Genomic DNA, 21573 nt, shown 5'->3' on the forward strand with positions numbered 1-21573 from the left:
CTATGGCATTATCAGTCTAAAAATATCACAGTGATGTGTACACCGAGCTGTGTTTTTTATTGAATTTCATTTTTGGCCTAATGCACAGGTGAAGCCACAATCAAAATATCTCATACAGTATACGTACCAACATTACTTTCTTTCCTTCATTGGTGTTTTGTTCAGTGAATTGTGCTTTCTAATGTGTAGTAACACGAAATCCTCCAGCTTTCTAACAGAACTGCTGCAGATAGTTGTTATCCTCCAAAAAGCCACAAAAACCTAAAAGCGCACCTATATGCTTTTCATAACAGTCACAATAGTGGCCTAGGCAAGATTACAGCCTCTACACTCTATATACTACGTCATACATGTTTTCAGTGATATGCAGTGATCTATGTCACTGCACAATGCTTTTCAATTTTTTAAATAAGAGATTAAGGGATAATAGCACAGGGGATAGAATTTTGCTAAGTGACTGGCCGGTAAAATTGATTCAGAGTAGGCCTTTTGTTTAGACTATAGTTGAGACCTGGTTTCATAACAATGACAAACATTTCGCTTCTGTTTTCAGTACAGCAGGGAAGGTAGTTTAATGCCAAGTTTATGGTACGCTGATGGTTGATAATGCTGATGGAAAAGCAGTTGACTTATGTTCTTGGACAAATAAAAAGAGTGACATTTAGTAGTAGAGTTTTGTGGTGCAAGGCAAAAGAGTGACATTTACAGAAGGTGTGAGTCAACGTAATTACTTGTGCAAAAAGCATCAGAGAAACTTTCTCACGGGTAAATTTTATAGCCCATGCAGACCAAGTGCTCGAGAAAGAGGCAGTCTTTGCAAATAAATGCCTCCTCAATATTCACAATGTGTCCCACAATTATAGAATAGCAAAGGCCCAGTAAACAGAATGCCATTTCTCTGAAACAACAGTAAGTCATGTGAAGCTCATGAGGTTCACACATGTGAGGTTCCAAAAACGCACATCAAAGCCTACAGTTTTAAGTTGCCTAGTATACGTACATGTGGGCCAGTGGCAGATTCAAAGGGAGGGGCAGTAGGAGCAATCAAAACACCCCCTAAAGCCTGTTTTAGCATCCCCACTCCTCCCTTCAATGCCTGTTGTCTATCTCCTATCACCAATTAGGACAAATCAGTGGGACCACTGTGAGCACAAATTAACAGCATTTGTGCTGTGATGGGGTTCTTGTGATCATAGTAACTACTGAAAACAAAGGAGCCAGGACTGCCCCACTCCCTTTCTGGTTTTAATTCCCCCTACCCCCCCTAAAATGCGTGACTGGGTCTGCCCCTGATGTGGACATGATATTTGGGTTCATTTGATGCAGGGATACACCAACTGTAGCATGATATTATGTGTTTAGACTTTCACACTGATGAAAAAATAATGGACTTATTAGTTGTTGTTTTTTTTTCATGTAATTGTCACCTTGTAAGAGCAGTCATGTTAATACCTTTTCATCCTCTCTAAATTCATGTTTTACATATCTGGCAGGCTAAGCCGCCAAGTGAATGAGCTATCCGGAAAAGCCAACCTCCAAATGGTCTATAGGTCTCTAGAATGCCTGCAGATGCATGTGCAACATGTGGCGGTTCTGATTAATTGCTCAAGCAGTAATGAATGATTGAACTGATAAGCCCATTCTTCCAAAAAAGTCTTCACACTCTATGTTGTTTCCAATCCTCCGATGTGCCACTCCATCAAGTTCATGCAAATGTTCATGTACAAAAGCACTGAATGAAACATACAACATTCAGTTCATATTGTTTTTTTTTCCTCAGCCCACATACATTTCAAGCCTTCACCAGGTTATTTACTTACAAGCCAACCTCGAATATCATATAGCATTGGCTATGACATTTTTTTTTATATGTCACTTTCAAATTCATTCCCAAGTAATTTTCTTCACTTTTCTTTCTAATTTGCAGTAGTAATAAAAGAAAGATATAATAATTACTTTATACATAACAGAACAATGAGCCCACCTGGAACTATGGTGTCTATGTGAACATGGCCTGAGGGTCTTGGAAGCGTGGAATGAGTAGGAGTATCATACTCTTCAGTAACTTTGGCACCTACTGGGACATCATACAGGTACACATCTCCAACTTTGCTAGGTGTAATAACCTGTGAACAAAAAGTAAAAATATAAACAAACAGCAAACAATACAGTACCAGCAATTTCAAGCCACAAGTGATAAAAAATGCACTAGGCTAACAAAGAGAATTCAATCTTTGGGTATTGCGGTTATGAAAAAATAAGAGAAGCTGTATTACACTGCACACTACGCAGTCTACACTACTTTATTACACTGTGCAATGTCCAGAGTACACTGCTTTATTACACTGCATACTACACAGTCTGCACTGCTGTATTACACTGTGCAATGTCCAGAGTACACTGCTGTATTACATGGCCAAATGTGCAGTGCACACTACATATTATGCCCACTCGCTCACAGTGGCTATATTGATGGTTGAAATGGTAGTAATATGCCTGCAATACCTGTCGAACTTTCGGAAAATAGACAATGAATACAGATCTCGCCTACAATAGGACAAGCTCTGGAAATGATGCAATTGGTGATTACACTGATGCAATTGGTGATTAACGTGAAAGCATTCCGGGTTAATAAGATTACAAACCCCCCGCACAATGCTCCTTTTCTACAGGCAGAGTTTCTCAAGCCAAAGCCCTGCACTCTTTTTTATTCAATGTTATTTCATTTTTTGGTGCAAGATACAGCAACAATGCCCACTTTTTCCTTGGCTTCACTCCCAGCACCACTGTTCAACCACATTGTAGATCAAACAAGGTTCTGTGCACTGTAGCACAAACGGCAGGTGCCACATGAGCCACTGCCACTCAACGTCATGGCACAGTATGCTGGTGCATTGATTTGTAGAGACAAAGTAACGGTCCCACATACCACGCCAGTTGTGATGCTTTTCTTGTAACTTTTATATTTCCTGTTATCATAGTCATAAAATTATGATTACTTCTCATGCAAAAGAATATGACTAGTAGTTTTACTCTATACTATTGCACTATAACAGCTATTTTCGCAAATGAGCATCATGATTTGGAGATGCTTGTTTCTGAAAAAACCCAACCTCGGAAGGCTGTGATGGTCCCTTGCAACATTATTCACTATTCTGAAACACATTGGCATAGCCTTTGTAATTGCAGCTATTTAACTGGCTCCCTTTGCAGCAAACTTTTATTGCTATTGCACTTGGTTGTTGCGGCACAGTGTCTTGTTCCCCACTTGCTATTGCATCCATTTGTTGTAGTACAGTGTCCTTTTCTCAGATAGAGAAGTGCATTAAGATAAGACAGGTGCCAGAGATCTCCCCCCAGTCCCATCAGTTGCTAAGCTGCACTCGTGCTGTTTCATTACCGCTAAGTGGGTCCCTTTTATTGTTTTTTCCTTGTGGGTACAAGTTTGTCGATAAACCGGCCCATCATTGCTGGACTATGCATGTGTGCTATTGTGCGTGCATTGCATATATGCAATGGTATTTTAACTTTTTTTAATGCTTTTACAAACATGGCAGAGTTCAAGGTATCATCAGGAGGGTCATCTCCACACCAGAAATGTTATTGAACTACACGTTCTCGCATATGGTTCGCCTAGAAAGTCAGAGTTGTGCACAGGTCCATAATGTTGGAAACACCTGCACATCGGAAAAATATAAAGGTGCCTTAGCAAAAGAGCCTATTTTGATCATATGATAGCTAGCAGAAAAATGTTATGCAATTCACAGAATAATTTATCCATCACAAGGTTCCTGCGCAGCTCTCACTTATGCCCAAGCTTTGTACATCGATTTTAACTAGGAACACTTATCAGAGCTCGGAGAAACTTGACTGTGCATTAAACTTTCATTGAATCAAAACAAAAACAATATTAATTGTAATTTATTTCTGAAAGATAACCAAAATAACTTTAATATGGTTTGTTAGCTGAAGCCCATTACCTTTCTCAGAACTTCTTATCATTGCATATTGCTTGAACTTGTTACTCATTCATAATTTTACTTTTGCGAATGCACAATACAGACAAGGAAGTCAAGAGAATTCACTTTTAATAGTGCTAAATTGACATAAATCACATTATTTACTCTTCTTGAGCATTAACATTCAGATACCTAAAAGGAAAGATTGACCATGAAAGGTTTCTAAAATAGAAATAATGAAGTTAAATGTTTGCACTTTGTGTTATGGCGGATGATGTAATGTGAAACTTGAGGAAATGAGCCATAGTTTTAACCACGCGTATAAAAGCTAAATGTTGTGTCCTAAAAGAAATCAAGATTAAGGAATTTTTTTATGGAGAAAGTCAAAACAAATGAAGCAGTGTAGGACAGCATGTTAACAGCAAGGCAGCTTAGAAATATGAGAGAAATTATGGAGGCGGCAAATGTACATAGGTGCCTGTACAGAAAAAAAAAGATTGACTCACGACAGAGAAAAGAAGTAGACTAGCAGCATGTACAAATAGCGTGAAGCACAAACTCTGTGATACGTAAAGACAGCTTACATTAGGCATGATATAGAGGATCTAGGCATGTAACTGCACATAATATCAACATTGAAACTTAAAGGAAAAAACTTTATAATGAAATTTTGTTTATAAAGTTGTGTTCAACTGTTTCAATTAATCCTGACCAGCTACGTAAAAAGTAGTACATGAAACAATTAGGCCGCTTTTATTATAATGTTATCATCACCTCCAAGGAGGATAGATGACTACACATAGCTAACTGCCAGAAGCCTTGGGCTGCAACGATAGCAATATGTTCGTTGTTGCAGGACACATTGCACATTGACAATGCACACAAATCAAGCAAATGTGATATTTGTTTGATGCCTTCACAAGCACTTCTGTAGCCACAAGCACCTTAAGATGGCGACAGAAATGATTTGGGACAGTAATTAAGGAAGTTAAATTAGTTAACCCTTTTTTATTAGTGGAATTAGTGAATAGCAGAATGAAAATACTCTATGTGAAAATGCTACTGAAGCTTTGAGGTTTTGGAAAAGTGACCTTTAGTAATAATTATGAAGCAATGAACTTACCCCAAATTCAATGTGGAAGCGAAATTGAAACACACTTGGAGAGCAAAACTGCCGTATTCTTTTTAGACACCCAGAATGAAGGAACGTCATCAACTGACTTTTTTGTGAGGGTGTGCTGGCTGCACTTGCAACTATAACACACATGACCCACATACATTAATAAATGCAGAAAAACTACAGTCTGTAGATGTCTTGAAACGTGACATCAATGCCGTCATCTGCTAGTTGTGCTCATCGGTACTTTGGTTCCACAGTTGTGTTTGGTTGAAATTCATTATACTATAATAATAACTAGAGGCCGCTACTTCTGTATCTCAAATCTTCTATGGCTTGTTTGCATGAAGAACCTCAATTGTCCTATTTCACATAAATGCCTAACTCTACAAATCAACACATTATGTAACTTTCTTAATTACTGTCCTAGGAGTATCTTTAACCATTTTAAGATACCAGCACCTAGACAAGAAGTAATCATGAAGGCATCAAAAGAAATACCACATTTTTGAGGATTTTAGACACATTTCGTGAAATGCCCAGTATATGAAACGTGCACAATTCAGTGGGGGACTAAGAGTAAAAGGAACCTGTAGTATATACTGCTGGGATAAAAGTATGTAAAATGCACCATAAAAGAAAGTGCAATGGCGTTTATGGGGCACACAAGCGCTTCAAAAACATGGTAAAACAACGAGCAGCATTGCATAAGGCTCAAAGTTGTTAGAAAAGAAATGCTGATAAAGACCATCCATTGCGTAAATCTCTTTCAGGCATTCTTCTATGCATGGCGCACCTTCTACTTAAAAAAAAAAAAAGCATTGCACTAAATGTCGTTCTTGTGTAATCTCAGTGCAGTTCTAAACCCTGCGCCTAATGCAGATGTACTATACCATGAAACCCGAGGAAGTTAGTAGCTGTAGCGATTCCCTTGGCATTTGCCACTGCCTCGTCAACTTGTCTTGCATTGGTTTTGAGCATTGTCATCATTGCTTTATGCCTGTATTGACCCCTGAACGACCCCGAGACATGAGTCGGTGGATGAACGACAAGCCGAGTCCCTACAGTGCTACGCACTTAAAAGAAGACCTCCCTGCGGTGCCACGCACCTTGTTGGGGTCCACCCGCCACGAACGGCGGCGTGCGTGACGCTGACCGGGCCCTGGGTATGTGCCCGCGGGCGCCACCAGGGGCGCAGTGGCCGCGAGGTCGGGGCTCCCCGTTGGTGCGGCGTAACCCAAGCCCGTCGGGTCATACATGCCGGGCATGAGCCGCAGCCGGTTGCCCGGGGCCAACCCTTGGCGGCCTCGGAGCGCGCACAGCCACCAGCCCTCCAGGTCGCCCGGGTTCTGCTCCAGCACTGTGAGCACGTCATTTTTGCGGAAGGCCAACTCCTCCGGAGACTCGGCGATGTTGTCGTACAGCGCCCGCGCCAGGCAGTTCTGCATCGCAGAAGTGGGACTAGTCAGTTTCAAACTCCGCGCTTAAGGGCGAATGAAGGGCAAGCCTTTCTGACACAAGATGAAAACAAGGGGGCGGCAAAAGACCATCGCGGTCTGCTTCCACCGCAGCTAGTTTGCACAACGCCTGTTACGAACACAAACGCATTCATTGAAACATGGCAGTTCACCCACCACCTAACAAAACGCACGTGTATATATATATATATATATATATATATATATATATATATATATATATATATATATTCACCCATGAGAACAAAAAAAAAAAACACCTGGCAGTGACTGTACGAGAAGTAAATTTCAGCATTCGAGGCCACTCCCGAAAGTCATATCGTGGGTAAAAGCACTTCATTTTGAGCTCAACGTTCTAAGATTGTAGTATTCTTTTTAGTTTTTTTTTTTTAGTTCTAAGTAGCCTGCTAATCTGCGAACAGCAAACATTGTAGTAGCAAGTACAAGTTGCGCTCTGCAGCGATTAGTTTCGGTTCTGTAGATTTCATGCAGCCGTGCAACAGTCGCACAAAAGAAGGACGAGTCAACTGCACAAGACAAGGAAGGACAAACACAGCGTGACACGCACGCACTAAGAAAGTAGCGCTTTGCTTTCAACTTTCTGAGCAATCCCCCTGCCCCGTTGCCGCCTTAACTTCCTCCCTCTTCTGTGTCCTGTTTTGATTATTGGGCGTTGACAGCAGACTAATTAAACTGCCCAAATATCATCAAAGGTCTTTAAGAAATAATGATGCTGATTAACAACAACAACAACAACAATAATAATAATAATAATAATAATAATAATAAAATCGTGTATTTAATTTGCCGAAAAAAACCATAAGGCCTTAGTGCAGACGCACACAATAATAAAACAAAAATAAACCATTCAATATAGTCATCAGAAAAAAATCAAATAAAAAGAACGAAAATGCAGACAAAAAGAAATCAGCGCAATTAAAATGGGGATAATAAAAATTGGCAGATCCCACGTACAGTTGGAATCGATGATATGCGAAGCACAAATGAGAAAGGTTGATATGTCATTTTAAAATCCGCACAATAGTACGAGGTGGAGGTAAATGATGCCATACATAATTTCCATGTCACGATTATCATGTTTGGATGTGTCGTTTACCTTCGTCATCTATTCACGTCACGTGATACCAAATTTCGTATATGTGGAGCTAGCAAAACGGCCGCGAGCGCATCATGAAAGGTCTAATGTAGCGTTGACGCACACGCACGCTGGACACAGCGACGCTACGTTAGCAAAACGCGAGCACTCTATAGTTTGACGCCAGGCGCGACCAGCGGCCGTCGGCGCGGCCCGGCGGGAAATGCGACATGCTGCATTTGGCGCCTATGCGTTACCCAGACAACACTGCGTCTCCCTCTTTTCGTGACGGAGGGACGCCGGACGCGCTGAAACGCGCATGCGTCAAAGCAACGCAGCACGGCACGCGCCTGCGAGTATATGGCAGGACCGGCGCCTGGCTACAGTGGCTGGAATAGGAAAGTAAGATGGGCGGCGAGCGGCGCCTACGGAGAGCACTGAAGCCTCCGAGGAGGAGCCGTGTGGGTGGCGATTTGGGCTTGTTGGTATGGTTGCATGATGATGGATGGTAGCGCAGACAACGAACACGGACAAGAGAAGGCACATAGACACAACACAGCGCTAACTTTCAACAACAGTTTATTACACGCAGATCTCCGTGGTGTATGCGATCCACCACGCCAACGTCGCACGTGCGTAGCTCTAAAAACCATCAAATATAACCAACGCGCGTGTTCCAATACTTTACAATTTTATATTTTCCAATCTTTTTCTACTTTTTCTTTCTTCCTTTTATCCCATGTTACCACAAACCCTATCGCGAATACATGTAATCAAGTTCCTTATCTGTCAACACCACTGATGGGCTGCTCACACACGTGTCACCTAGCTCTGCAATTCTGCCGGCCTCCAATACCAACCGCGTCATCTCGTGCCTACTTCTATTGATTATAACCGTTTCCTTGAATTTCGGTGTGCAATTACATCTCTGGCAATGAAGGGAAAGAAAACCATCAGGAACAACACTATTTACTTTGTTATTGTGCTCGCGCAAGCGATCGTTTATGCATCTACTGGTCTGACCGATATAACACTTTCCACAAGTAAGTGGAATGAGGTAGACAACACACATGATGCACTCCACAAATAGGTTTCTATGTTTCTTTTGGCATACATTTGATTTTCCCTTGTCTGGTCTTGTGCTTCTGCAAAGACTCACCAACTTATTGGGTGCCGAGAAAACTACGTTAGTGCCACATTTTTCCGCAATCTTTTTTATCCTGTGAGAAACCTTATGCATGTATGGAATTACGGCAAAACTTTCCTTTCTTGAGCTCACCCTATCCATCCCTTCACATCTTTTCTCCAGCACTTTTCTGTGCAATCCTTCAGCAACGGACACGACGAGGCTCTTGGGGTACCCGGCATTGCTTAGCCTCGAGACCTGTTGTCTGAAGCTTTCATTCATGAGGCACCGGCAGGACTTCTTTAGTGCCTCACTCAAGCACATCTTCGCAATGCCTCGTTTTACCAGTTTAGTATGCGCTGAGTGAAACTGTAGTAAAGGCTTACTTGCTCTGGGCTCGTAACACCAGCATGTCTTTTCATCTGAGAATTGAAAGTTAATGTCAAGAAATCTGAGCCTTCCGTCACATGGCATTTCAAAAGTCACTTCAAGTGGGTTAAGCCCCTCACGAAAAACGCTACACACGCTACTACATTGAGTAGCAAAATCTGCAGTTCTGTCATTGATAAACACTAAAAAGTCATCGACGTACCTAAATACGTGCACAACATTGTATTCATTTAGGCGTCCTGATAGCCTCCTGTCCATTTCAGCCAAAAACAAATTACTTAAAACTGGTGCTAAGCACGAGCCAATGCATACTCCTTGTTTTTGCAGATACAGGGTACCATTGTTTTCAATAAACGTTGACGACAAGTAAAACCTAAGTAATTCTAAGAAATTGTCGACGGACGTACCTGCTTGTGAGCTAAATCTAACGGCACCGTACTCATCGATGCATTCGCCAACACTTGTTAATACTGCTGATTGTGGCAGAGAATAGTACAGATCTTTTATGTCAGCCGAAAACGCTTTTAACCCTATGTTTTTTCGTTCCCTGACGAAACTTATCACCTGTTCCGAATTTTTTGTCAGGAAGGGGTCATTTATGTCAAGCAAGTTTAATGTTCTTTGCAGATACACAGCTACAGCTTTTTGCCACGTGTCCTTCTCCGACACTATCACTCTGAACGGTACTCCTTCCTTATGCGTTTTAGCACTAAAGAACACATCCAGACTGTCATTTTTACTTTTTCTGATACCGCTAAGCACACCTTCTAGATTCATCCTCTTACAAAGTTCTATTGCTTTTCCCCTCACTTTTTCAATCGAAATACTTTTCTTTTCGCTGAACACTGCCGTAATAGCACTTTTAGCCTTTTCTTTAAATTCATCATGCGAGAAAACCGCAAACCCTCCTTCTTTATCGACTGGAAGTACACTCAGAGCATGCTGTGTCAAGTAAGTTTCCACGCGTTTGAGAGGCAAACTGCGGCATGGAGGCCTACACAATTTTAAAGCGTCCACACCTTCGTTGATGATCCTGGTGGCTTGATCCTCGGGAACCCGCTTCGACACTTGACGTACAATTGATACGAGTTCCGGCTTGTTCTTTTGAGGTTGCACGGCAAACTTTGGCCCAAGTCCCAATACTTCTAGTACAAAGTCCGGTAAGCAGATGCCTTCTGCCACATGAACGTTGGAGGTTGCACTCACGCGCACTTTGTCCACCAAATCACGTAACAGTCGTAATTGAAGCTTCCAGTGGAATTCTATCATTTGGTCTGCCAGACGTAGATGCTTTCGAAAGTGAATCTCCGCTGCATATGACTCGTAAGTTCGATGCATCTGCGCCCATAGGTAGGCTCTGAAAAGGCGTACCTGTCGAAGCCATTCTGAGCGCTGAATTTTCATGATCCTCGTTCTGTGCCCATCTGAAGGGGTACACCCTCCGAAGAGCGCTCGAACATCCTCTGGTAGAATCTTGTTCCTTATGGAAAAGCTGAGCGTTCTTGCCTTGCACACGGCGTTGACGATGAGGGCTACAACACCCGAAGGATCTCGCAGTACATGAACGAAAGAGCCCGTTGAACGAGAAATGAAGTCAATGAGGGTGGCGATTTGGGCTTGTTGGTATGGTTGCATGATGATGGATGGTAGCGCAGACAACGAACACGGACAAGAGAAGGCACATAGACACAACACAGCGCTAACTTTCAACAACAGTTTATTACACGCAGATCTCCGTGGTGTATGCGATCCACCACGCCAACGTCGCACGTGCGTAGCTCTAAAAACCATCAAATATAACCAACGCGCGTGTTCCAATACTTTACAATTTTATATTTTCCAATCTTTTTCTACTTTTTCTTTCTTCCTTTTATCCCATGTTACCACAAACCCTATCGCGAATACATGTAATCAAGTTCCTTATCTGTCAACACCACTGATGGGCTGCTCACACACGTGTCACCTAGCTCTGCAATTCTGCCGGCCTCCAATACCAACCGCGTCATCTCGTGCCTACTTCTATTGATTATAACCGTTTCCTTGAATTTCGGTGTGCAATTACATCTCTGGCAATGAAGGGAAAGAAAACCATCAGGAACAACACTATTTACTTTGTTATTGTGCTCGCGCAAGCGATCGTTTATGCATCTACTGGTCTGACCGATATAACACTTTCCACAAGTAAGTGGAATGAGGTAGACAACACACATGATGCACTCCACAAATAGGTTTCTATGTTTCTTTTGGCATACATTTGATTTTCCCTTGTCTGGTCTTGTGCTTCTGCAAAGACTCACCAACTTATTGGGTGCCGAGAAAACTACGTTAGTGCCACATTTTTCCGCAATCTTTTTTATCCTGTGAGAAACCTTATGCATGTATGGAATTACGGCAAAACTTTCCTTTCTTGAGCTCACCCTATCCATCCCTTCACATCTTTTCTCCAGCACTTTTCTGTGCAATCCTTCAGCAACGGACACGACGAGGCTCTTGGGGTACCCGGCATTGCTTAGCCTCGAGACCTGTTGTCTGAAGCTTTCATTCATGAGGCACCGGCAGGACTTCTTTAGTGCCTCACTCAAGCACATCTTCGCAATGCCTCGTTTTACCAGTTTAGTATGCGCTGAGTGAAACTGTAGTAAAGGCTTACTTGCTCTGGGCTCGTAACACCAGCATGTCTTTTCATCTGAGAATTGAAAGTTAATGTCAAGAAATCTGAGCCTTCCGTCACATGGCATTTCAAAAGTCACTTCAAGTGGGTTAAGCCCCTCACGAAAAACGCTACACACGCTACTACATTGAGTAGCAAAATCTGCAGTTCTGTCATTGATAAACACTAAAAAGTCATCGACGTACCTAAATACGTGCACAACATTGTATTCATTTAGGCGTCCTGATAGCCTCCTGTCCATTTCAGCCAAAAACAAATTACTTAAAACTGGTGCTAAGCACGAGCCAATGCATACTCCTTGTTTTTGCAGATACAGGGTACCATTGTTTTCAATAAACGTTGACGACAAGTAAAACCTAAGTAATTCTAAGAAATTGTCGACGGACGTACCTGCTTGTGAGCTAAATCTAACGGCACCGTACTCATCGATGCATTCGCCAACACTTGTTAATACTGCTGATTGTGGCAGAGAATAGTACAGATCTTTTATGTCAGCCGAAAACGCTTTTAACCCTATGTTTTTTCGTTCCCTGACGAAACTTATCACCTGTTCCGAATTTTTTGTCAGGAAGGGGTCATTTATGTCAAGCAAGTTTAATGTTCTTTGCAGATACACAGCTACAGCTTTTTGCCACGTGTCCTTCTCCGACACTATCACTCTGAACGGTACTCCTTCCTTATGCGTTTTAGCACTAAAGAACACATCCAGACTGTCATTTTTACTTTTTCTGATACCGCTAAGCACACCTTCTAGATTCATCCTCTTACAAAGTTCTATTGCTTTTCCCCTCACTTTTTCAATCGAAATACTTTTCTTTTCGCTGAACACTGCCGTAATAGCACTTTTAGCCTTTTCTTTAAATTCATCATGCGAGAAAACCGCAAACCCTCCTTCTTTATCGACTGGAAGTACACTCAGAGCATGCTGTGTCAAGTAAGTTTCCACGCGTTTGAGAGGCAAACTGCGGCATGGAGGCCTACACAATTTTAAAGCGTCCACACCTTCGTTGATGATCCTGGTGGCTTGATCCTCGGGAACCCGCTTCGACACTTGACGTACAATTGATACGAGTTCCGGCTTGTTCTTTTGAGGTTGCACGGCAAACTTTGGCCCAAGTCCCAATACTTCTAGTACAAAGTCCGGTAAGCAGATGCCTTCTGCCACATGAACGTTGGAGGTTGCACTCACGCGCACTTTGTCCACCAAATCACGTAACAGTCGTAATTGAAGCTTCCAGTGGAATTCTATCATTTGGTCTGCCAGACGTAGATGCTTTCGAAAGTGAATCTCCGCTGCATATGACTCGTAAGTTCGATGCATCTGCGCCCATAGGTAGGCTCTGAAAAGGCGTACCTGTCGAAGCCATTCTGAGCGCTGAATTTTCATGATCCTCGTTCTGTGCCCATCTGAAGGGGTACACCCTCCGAAGAGCGCTCGAACATCCTCTGGTAGAATCTTGTTCCTTATGGAAAAGCTGAGCGTTCTTGCCTTGCACACGGCGTTGACGATGAGGGCTACAACACCCGAAGGATCTCGCAGTACATGAACGAAAGAGCCCGTTGAACGAGAAATGAAGTCAATGAGGGTGGCGATTTGGGCTTGTTGGTATGGTTGCATGATGATGGATGGTAGCGCAGACAACGAACACGGACAAGAGAAGGCACATAGACACAACACAGCGCTAACTTTCAACAACAGTTTATTACACGCAGATCTCCGTGGTGTATGCGATCCACCACGCCAACGTCGCACGTGCGTAGCTCTAAAAACCATCAAATATAACCAACGCGCGTGTTCCAATACTTTACAATTTTATATTTTCCAATCTTTTTCTACTTTTTCTTTCTTCCTTTTATCCCATGTTACCACAAACCCTATCGCGAATACATGTAATCAAGTTCCTTATCTGTCAACACCACTGATGGGCTGCTCACACACGTGTCACCTAGCTCTGCAATTCTGCCGGCCTCCAATACCAACCGCGTCATCTCGTGCCTACTTCTATTGATTATAACCGTTTCCTTGAATTTCGGTGTGCAATTACATCTCTGGCAATGAAGGGAAAGAAAACCATCAGGAACAACACTATTTACTTTGTTATTGTGCTCGCGCAAGCGATCGTTTATGCATCTACTGGTCTGACCGATATAACACTTTCCACAAGTAAGTGGAATGAGGTAGACAACACACATGATGCACTCCACAAATAGGTTTCTATGTTTCTTTTGGCATACATTTGATTTTCCCTTGTCTGGTCTTGTGCTTCTGCAAAGACTCACCAACTTATTGGGTGCCGAGAAAACTACGTTAGTGCCACATTTTTCCGCAATCTTTTTTATCCTGTGAGAAACCTTATGCATGTATGGAATTACGGCAAAACTTTCCTTTCTTGAGCTCACCCTATCCATCCCTTCACATCTTTTCTCCAGCACTTTTCTGTGCAATCCTTCAGCAACGGACACGACGAGGCTCTTGGGGTACCCGGCATTGCTTAGCCTCGAGACCTGTTGTCTGAAGCTTTCATTCATGAGGCACCGGCAGGACTTCTTTAGTGCCTCACTCAAGCACATCTTCGCAATGCCTCGTTTTACCAGTTTAGTATGCGCTGAGTGAAACTGTAGTAAAGGCTTACTTGCTCTGGGCTCGTAACACCAGCATGTCTTTTCATCTGAGAATTGAAAGTTAATGTCAAGAAATCTGAGCCTTCCGTCACATGGCATTTCAAAAGTCACTTCAAGTGGGTTAAGCCCCTCACGAAAAACGCTACACACGCTACTACATTGAGTAGCAAAATCTGCAGTTCTGTCATTGATAAACACTAAAAAGTCATCGACGTACCTAAATACGTGCACAACATTGTATTCATTTAGGCGTCCTGATAGCCTCCTGTCCATTTCAGCCAAAAACAAATTACTTAAAACTGGTGCTAAGCACGAGCCAATGCATACTCCTTGTTTTTGCAGATACAGGGTACCATTGTTTTCAATAAACGTTGACGACAAGTAAAACCTAAGTAATTCTAAGAAATTGTCGACGGACGTACCTGCTTGTGAGCTAAATCTAACGGCACCGTACTCATCGATGCATTCGCCAACACTTGTTAATACTGCTGATTGTGGCAGAGAATAGTACAGATCTTTTATGTCAGCCGAAAACGCTTTTAACCCTATGTTTTTTCGTTCCCTGACGAAACTTATCACCTGTTCCGAATTTTTTGTCAGGAAGGGGTCATTTATGTCAAGCAAGTTTAATGTTCTTTGCAGATACACAGCTACAGCTTTTTGCCACGTGTCCTTCTCCGACACTATCACTCTGAACGGTACTCCTTCCTTATGCGTTTTAGCACTAAAGAACACATCCAGACTGTCATTTTTACTTTTTCTGATACCGCTAAGCACACCTTCTAGATTCATCCTCTTACAAAGTTCTATTGCTTTTCCCCTCACTTTTTCAATCGAAATACTTTTCTTTTCGCTGAACACTGCCGTAATAGCACTTTTAGCCTTTTCTTTAAATTCATCATGCGAGAAAACCGCAAACCCTCCTTCTTTATCGACTGGAAGTACACTCAGAGCATGCTGTGTCAAGTAAGTTTCCACGCGTTTGAGAGGCAAACTGCGGCATGGAGGCCTACACAATTTTAAAGCGTCCACACCTTCGTTGATGATCCTGGTGGCTTGATCCTCGGGAACCCGCTTCGACACTTGACGTACAATTGATACGAGTTCCGGCTTGTTCTTTTGAGGTTGCACGGCAAACTTTGGCCCAAGTCCCAATACTTCTAGTACAAAGTCCGGTAAGCAGATGCCTTCTGCCACATGAACGTTGGAGGTTGCACTCACGCGCACTTTGTCCACCAAATCACGTAACAGTCGTAATTGAAGCTTCCAGTGGAATTCTATCATTTGGTCTGCCAGACGTAGATGCTTTCGAAAGTGAATCTCCGCTGCATATGACTCGTAAGTTCGATGCATCTGCGCCCATAGGTAGGCTCTGAAAAGGCGTACCTGTCGAAGCCATTCTGAGCGCTGAATTTTCATGATCCTCGTTCTGTGCCCATCTGAAGGGGTACACCCTCCGAAGAGCGCTCGAACATCCTCTGGTAGAATCTTGTTCCTTATGGAAAAGCTGAGCGTTCTTGCCTTGCACACGGCGTTGACGATGAGGGCTACAACACCCGAAGGATCTCGCAGTACATGAACGAAAGAGCCCGTTGAACGAGAAATGAAGTCAATGAGGGTGGCGATTTGGGCTTGTTGGTATGGTTGCATGATGATGGATGGTAGCGCAGACAACGAACACGGACAAGAGAAGGCACATAGACACAACACAGCGCTAACTTTCAACAACAGTTTATTACACGCAGATCTCCGTGGTGTATGCGATCCACCACGCCAACGTCGCACGTGCGTAGCTCTAAAAACCATCAAATATAACCAACGCGCGTGTTCCAATACTTTACAATTTTATATTTTCCAATCTTTTTCTACTTTTTCTTTCTTCCTTTTATCCCATGTTACCACAAACCCTATCGCGAATACATGTAATCAAGTTCCTTATCTGTCAACACCACTGATGGGCTGCTCACACACGTGTCACCTAGCTCTGCAATTCTGCCGGCCTCCAATACCAACCGCGTCATCTCGTGCCTACTTCTATTGATTATAACCGTTTCCTTGAATTTCGGTGTGCAATTACATCTCTGGCAATGAAGGGAAAGAAAACCATCAGGAACAACACTATTTACTTTGTTATTGTGCTCGCGCAAGCGATCGTTTATGCATCTACTGGTCTGACCGATATAACACTTTCCACAAGTAAGTGGAATGAGGTAGACAACACACATGATGCACTCCACAAATAGGTTTCTATGTTTCTTTTGGCATACATTTGATTTTCCCTTGTCTGGTCTTGTGCTTCTGCAAAGACTCACCAACTTATTGGGTGCCGAGAAAACTACGTTAGTGCCACATTTTTCGCAATCTTTTTTATCCTGTGAGAAACCTTATGCATGTATGGAATTACGGCAAAACTTTCCTTTCTTGAGCTCACCCTATCCATCCCTTCACATCTTTTCTCCAGCACTTTTCTGTGCAATCCTTCAGCAACGGACACGACGAGGCTCTTGGGGTACCCGGCATTGCTTAGCCTCGAGACCTGTTGTCTGAAGCTTTCATTCATGAGGCACCGGCAGGACTTCTTTAGTGCCTCACTCAAGCACATCTTCGCAATGCCTCGTTTTACCAGTTTAGTATGCGCTGAGTGAAACTGTAGTAAAGGCTTACTTGCTCTGGACTCGTAACACCAGCATGTCTTTTCATCTGAGAATTGAAAGTTAATGTCAAGAAATCTGAGCCTTCCGTCACATGGCATTTCAATAGTCACTTCAAGTGGGTTAAGCCCCTCACGAAAAACGCTACACACGCTACTACATTGAGTAGCAAAATCTGCAGTTCTGTCATTGATAAACACTAAAAAGTCATCGACGTACCTAAATACGTGCACAACATTGTATTCATTTAGGCGTCCTGATAGCCTCCTGTCCATTTCAGCCAAAAACAAATTACTTAAAACTGGTGCTAAGCACGAGCCAATGCATACTCCTTGTTTTTGCAGATACAGGGTACCATTGTTTTCAATAAACGTTGACGACAAGTAAAACCTAAGTAATTCTAAGAAATTGTCGACGGACGTACCTGCTTGTGAGCTAAATCTAACGGCACCGTACTCATCGATGCATTCGCCAACACTTGTTAATACTGCTGATTGTGGCAGAGAATAGTACAGATCTTTTATGTCAGCCGAAAACGCTTTTAACCCTATGTTTTTTCGTTCCCTGACGAAACTTATCACCTGTTCCGAATTTTTTGTCAGGAAGGGGTCATTTATGTCAAGCAAGTTTAATGTTCTTTGCAGATACACAGCTACAGCTTTTTGCCACGTGTCCCGTAGCGCTGTGTTGTGTCTATGTGCCTTCTCTTGTCCGTGTTCGTTGTCTGCGCTACCATCCATCATCAGGAGCCGTGTGGGGGCGCGCGCAATCGTTTATTCGTTGTTTGCACGTTTTCGACGGTTTCGCCGGGCGCGTTCGTCCTCGTTTTTTTTTTTTTTTTTAATTGCGGTGGCACTCTGACACCAATGCTTCTGTATGCACTCTCATGGCGCGAAAACAGTCATTGCTTCGTCCCGGGGTTCACTACAGGCTACAAGTCTACAAGCGCCGCCAGGGCAGAGTCTGACGTCTATCGAAATGCTACGCGCCGACAGGGATGTCGCCTGAGAGGCGAGTGTAAACAAGGCTGCCGTCACTCCGCGATATTTCACTTGTGTCCTGCTGATATGTAACGATCACCGCTTGTTCAAAACTCACGTTCTTCGCGAACCAAGCCCGCATGGTTGATTAGCTCGCGCTACACAGCGTTGCGAGTGCTGCCTCGTCTGCTATAAAATTACAAGCGTGGTGAATGGGCCATCGAGACGTGGTGACCTCGATGAGGGCTCAACATTATCTGTAGCAAGTACAGCTGTTGAAAAATTATTTTGTTTTCAGTGCAGCACAAATAAGCATTATTCATCAGAACTTTTCGCGGCTTCTAAAAAGAAAGTTCACTTAAACTCCAAACAATGTCATCTTTTGCAAGGTAAGCAAGTAATTTAGGAAAGCTTGGCTTGGCACCGCTAACACAAGCAGTTGGTGACTACGTCGGCGAGTTCCCTCGTTTGATATGCTAGATATGTTTTGAGTTTATATCTCTAAAATGAAGCGCAAGCCTCGTTGATAAATAAGTGGGTCCACAAGCGTATCGCAGCTATAGATTGAAGCGTTAAATTCGAGAACGGGCTTCTTGAACCACATAACACGTTCTGAACTGTTCGATTGCATTATGACGGGTGCTGTGAAAAAGCAGTTTCCTTCTAATTATTACGCATGCGGCATTTCCAACTGACGCGATGGGACGTAACTACAAGCGCACGAACAGTTCTGTCAGATATAATGAATGCTCGTGCAACTACTTTTTTTCAGGAAATCGATGACAGAACGCTGCGTCTTCCAAAGAAAGTCAACATCTTGCGGCTACGAACACTCTTTTAGCAGCTGTCGATGGTACGGGTGCACTTCCTGAAGTCGGCTAATAAACATTATATCTTTTATTGTCTCTCCTAGAGTGCAGGGAAGCCATTTTACCTTTGGTACTCATAAAAGTTGCTGAATTCATGTGTGCGCACGATGGTGCAAAATGGACACGAGTCGCTGAATAAACTTGTTTGTTTCTTTAAACGTTCGTGTGTTTTTTTTCTTTGGTACTAAACAGACACTTTCGCTGAGCGACAACAAACCACGCTCTGTACTATAAGAAGACAGCAAGCTTGACACAGCGGCGGCAACATATATAGGAATATTTATGTTGTAACGAACAAATACAGCGCCGGCAATACAACCTGCGGCAATATATACAATAAAACATGCGGCAATATATATATATATATATATATATATATATATATATATATATATATATATATATATATATATATATATATATATATATATATATATATATATACACTCATCAAGCACACAAATGCGCTCGAAGCACGCGCGCAGAAATACCTATTAAAAGCATTTTACGTTTTCACGAACGTCATCACCGAATGGTTGCTTGTCAAACACTGAATGCTTAACTCCAATATAAGGAATATTCCTAGTGTGAGCAACATGGCACAACGCGCAGCGTCTAGACTGTACCTACAAGAATACGTACGCGATTGATTCAATGGTCACAAGTTCGAATCCTTGGTATTTGTCATGAGTTTTCTGTAGTTTACTTCTTGTGTATTGATTGTATATCTTCTAAAATGCATTTGTCGACCTCCAAGTTCTCGGTAATTCATAATAAATTTATTTCTCTATTTTTTCGAGAAGGAGCAACCGTTACTCATGATGGGACTAACAGTTCGTCCACACTCTAAAAAAAATATCGAGTAAAAAGGTTGTCTTTTTGTCCCACAACAATAATCGTCATCAGGCTTGCGTGCGCTTCCTTTCTTGAAAACTCGGCGCTGGCCACTTTCCTATCGAGAATGCAATATAACCTTGATAATGGCCATGTCGATCGTGACCGGAATATATCGGGCACGGGGCGATAGCGCAAGGATGGAACGCAATATAGATGACGATTATTGTTGTGGTACAAAAAGACACCCTTTTTACTCGCTCTTTTTTTAGAGTGCATACGCAGTCACTTCCTCGCATAAAACGGTAATTATTACTCCTTGACATTTCGTCCCTCAAAACTACTCAGGACTAACAGGTCGTCCCCTGACAGTTACTGCTGAAAGGACGACTCGTTCATTCTTTGGGGAGTAACGGTTGTGGCAATGCAGCTAATTACCCCCCAAAAGGACAAACCATAGACCCCTTTTCGGCTTAAAGTGCAGATCACACGCACACATTCAAAGGCCCCGAGGCGGGAACAACAAAAGCGCGAGCGGCTGGCCTTTCATCTCGCTCGCAAAGCGGCACAGGGAGGCCGCGAGGGAAGGAGCGACCGCGCCCCTGGCCACCCCGCCCAAGCGCACCGGAATGGCCGGACGCACCACACACCCCCCTTCTCTTGCCTCAGCCGCATGTGGCCAGTTGTCAACGCCGGCGGCTTTGTGCGGTTTCTGAGCGAAGGGAGAGGCCGACGAAAACTGCGCATCGTCTGCGCGCTGAAAGGTTCCGGTTAATGTTGATTCGTAGAGAGCGGCTGACTAGCCTAGCTGGTAGATGGATGCAGGGGTTGGGCATTAACCGTATTCGCAACTTTCACCGCCTAGAGAGGGCGCTAGTGTAAGTTCAACATTAAAGTCCCTGTTCAACATGGCTGTCGTTTGGGGGATCGTTAGCACAGCTACATCATAGCTCATTGACTCTAGCACGTATTATACCCTCACTGGGTGATGAGAAACCCGTGTGCGGTGTATTTTTTGAAGAAGTTTCCAACGCCTGGTACATCGGAATGCACGTACAGCGTCGTGAACACTATCCAAGTATTGCACCTTCCCGACCATGCAAATACCCGCACAAGCCGTCGTTCAAATTCGGGAGCGACAAAACGATAAAGGTAAGTCCACGTACTCTACCGGATTATTTACTTTCCGAAGCGGGGTGTATCTTTCTGCGATCGGTTATTCTCGTCGACTTGACGTATGAACCGCACCTATCGAGGTGTAGTTACTTTCTTCTTTTCCTTTTTACCCACAGATAGTACAGAAGCATCTGCAACAGAATCGAAAGTTGGGCTGGTGACCACATCCCCGTAGATATAATAACTTCTAGGATGACTGCCAGTTGGGCGTGTTGGTAAAGGTTCATGATGAAACAAGCGCAAAAATGCACACACTTAGAAAGGACACAGACAAGCGCTTACTAGCAACTGAAAATTTTATTTCGAAGCGAACACTAATATATACATCACACGCATGTACGTCATTCCCGACTTCCCCTGTCATCATCAACAACGTGATATAACAAAATATGCACGCACCCACAACCGGAAACAAAAACGTGTCAAGAACTAAGAAAAGAAAATGTAAAAAAAACAAAAAAAATCAAAAACAAAAAAACGTAACACAAAGAAAAACACTGGGTTATGAGACGTCCAAAAAAGCAAATTCCGCATCTGTTAGTAGAACTGACGCTTGGCTGACGCAACTGTTCCCTCCTTTCCTTATTCTATACGCTTCCATTAT

General features: G+C 43.1%; 1 protein-coding gene across 3 annotated transcripts in view; it reads right to left on the minus strand.

Annotated features, from left to right (window-relative positions):
- Positions 1-21573, minus strand: part of p130CAS (Serine_rich_CAS and FAT-like_CAS_C domain-containing protein p130CAS) — a 164344-nt gene that overhangs the window by 36234 nt on the left and 106537 nt on the right. For all 3 annotated transcript variants that reach the window (XM_075877694.1, XM_075877693.1, XM_037427722.2), the window contains exons 2-3: positions 6186-6518; positions 1985-2126 (exon numbers count right to left, since the gene is read on the minus strand). In XM_075877694.1, the coding sequence (XP_075733809.1) occupies positions 1985-2126; positions 6186-6518 (475 nt within the window). The remainder of the gene's footprint in view (positions 1-1984; positions 2127-6185; positions 6519-21573) is intronic.

Source organism: Rhipicephalus microplus, chromosome X, assembly GCF_043290135.1.
Source record: "Rhipicephalus microplus isolate Deutch F79 chromosome X, USDA_Rmic, whole genome shotgun sequence".
Classification (NCBI taxonomy): domain Eukaryota; kingdom Metazoa; phylum Arthropoda; class Arachnida; order Ixodida; family Ixodidae; genus Rhipicephalus; species Rhipicephalus microplus.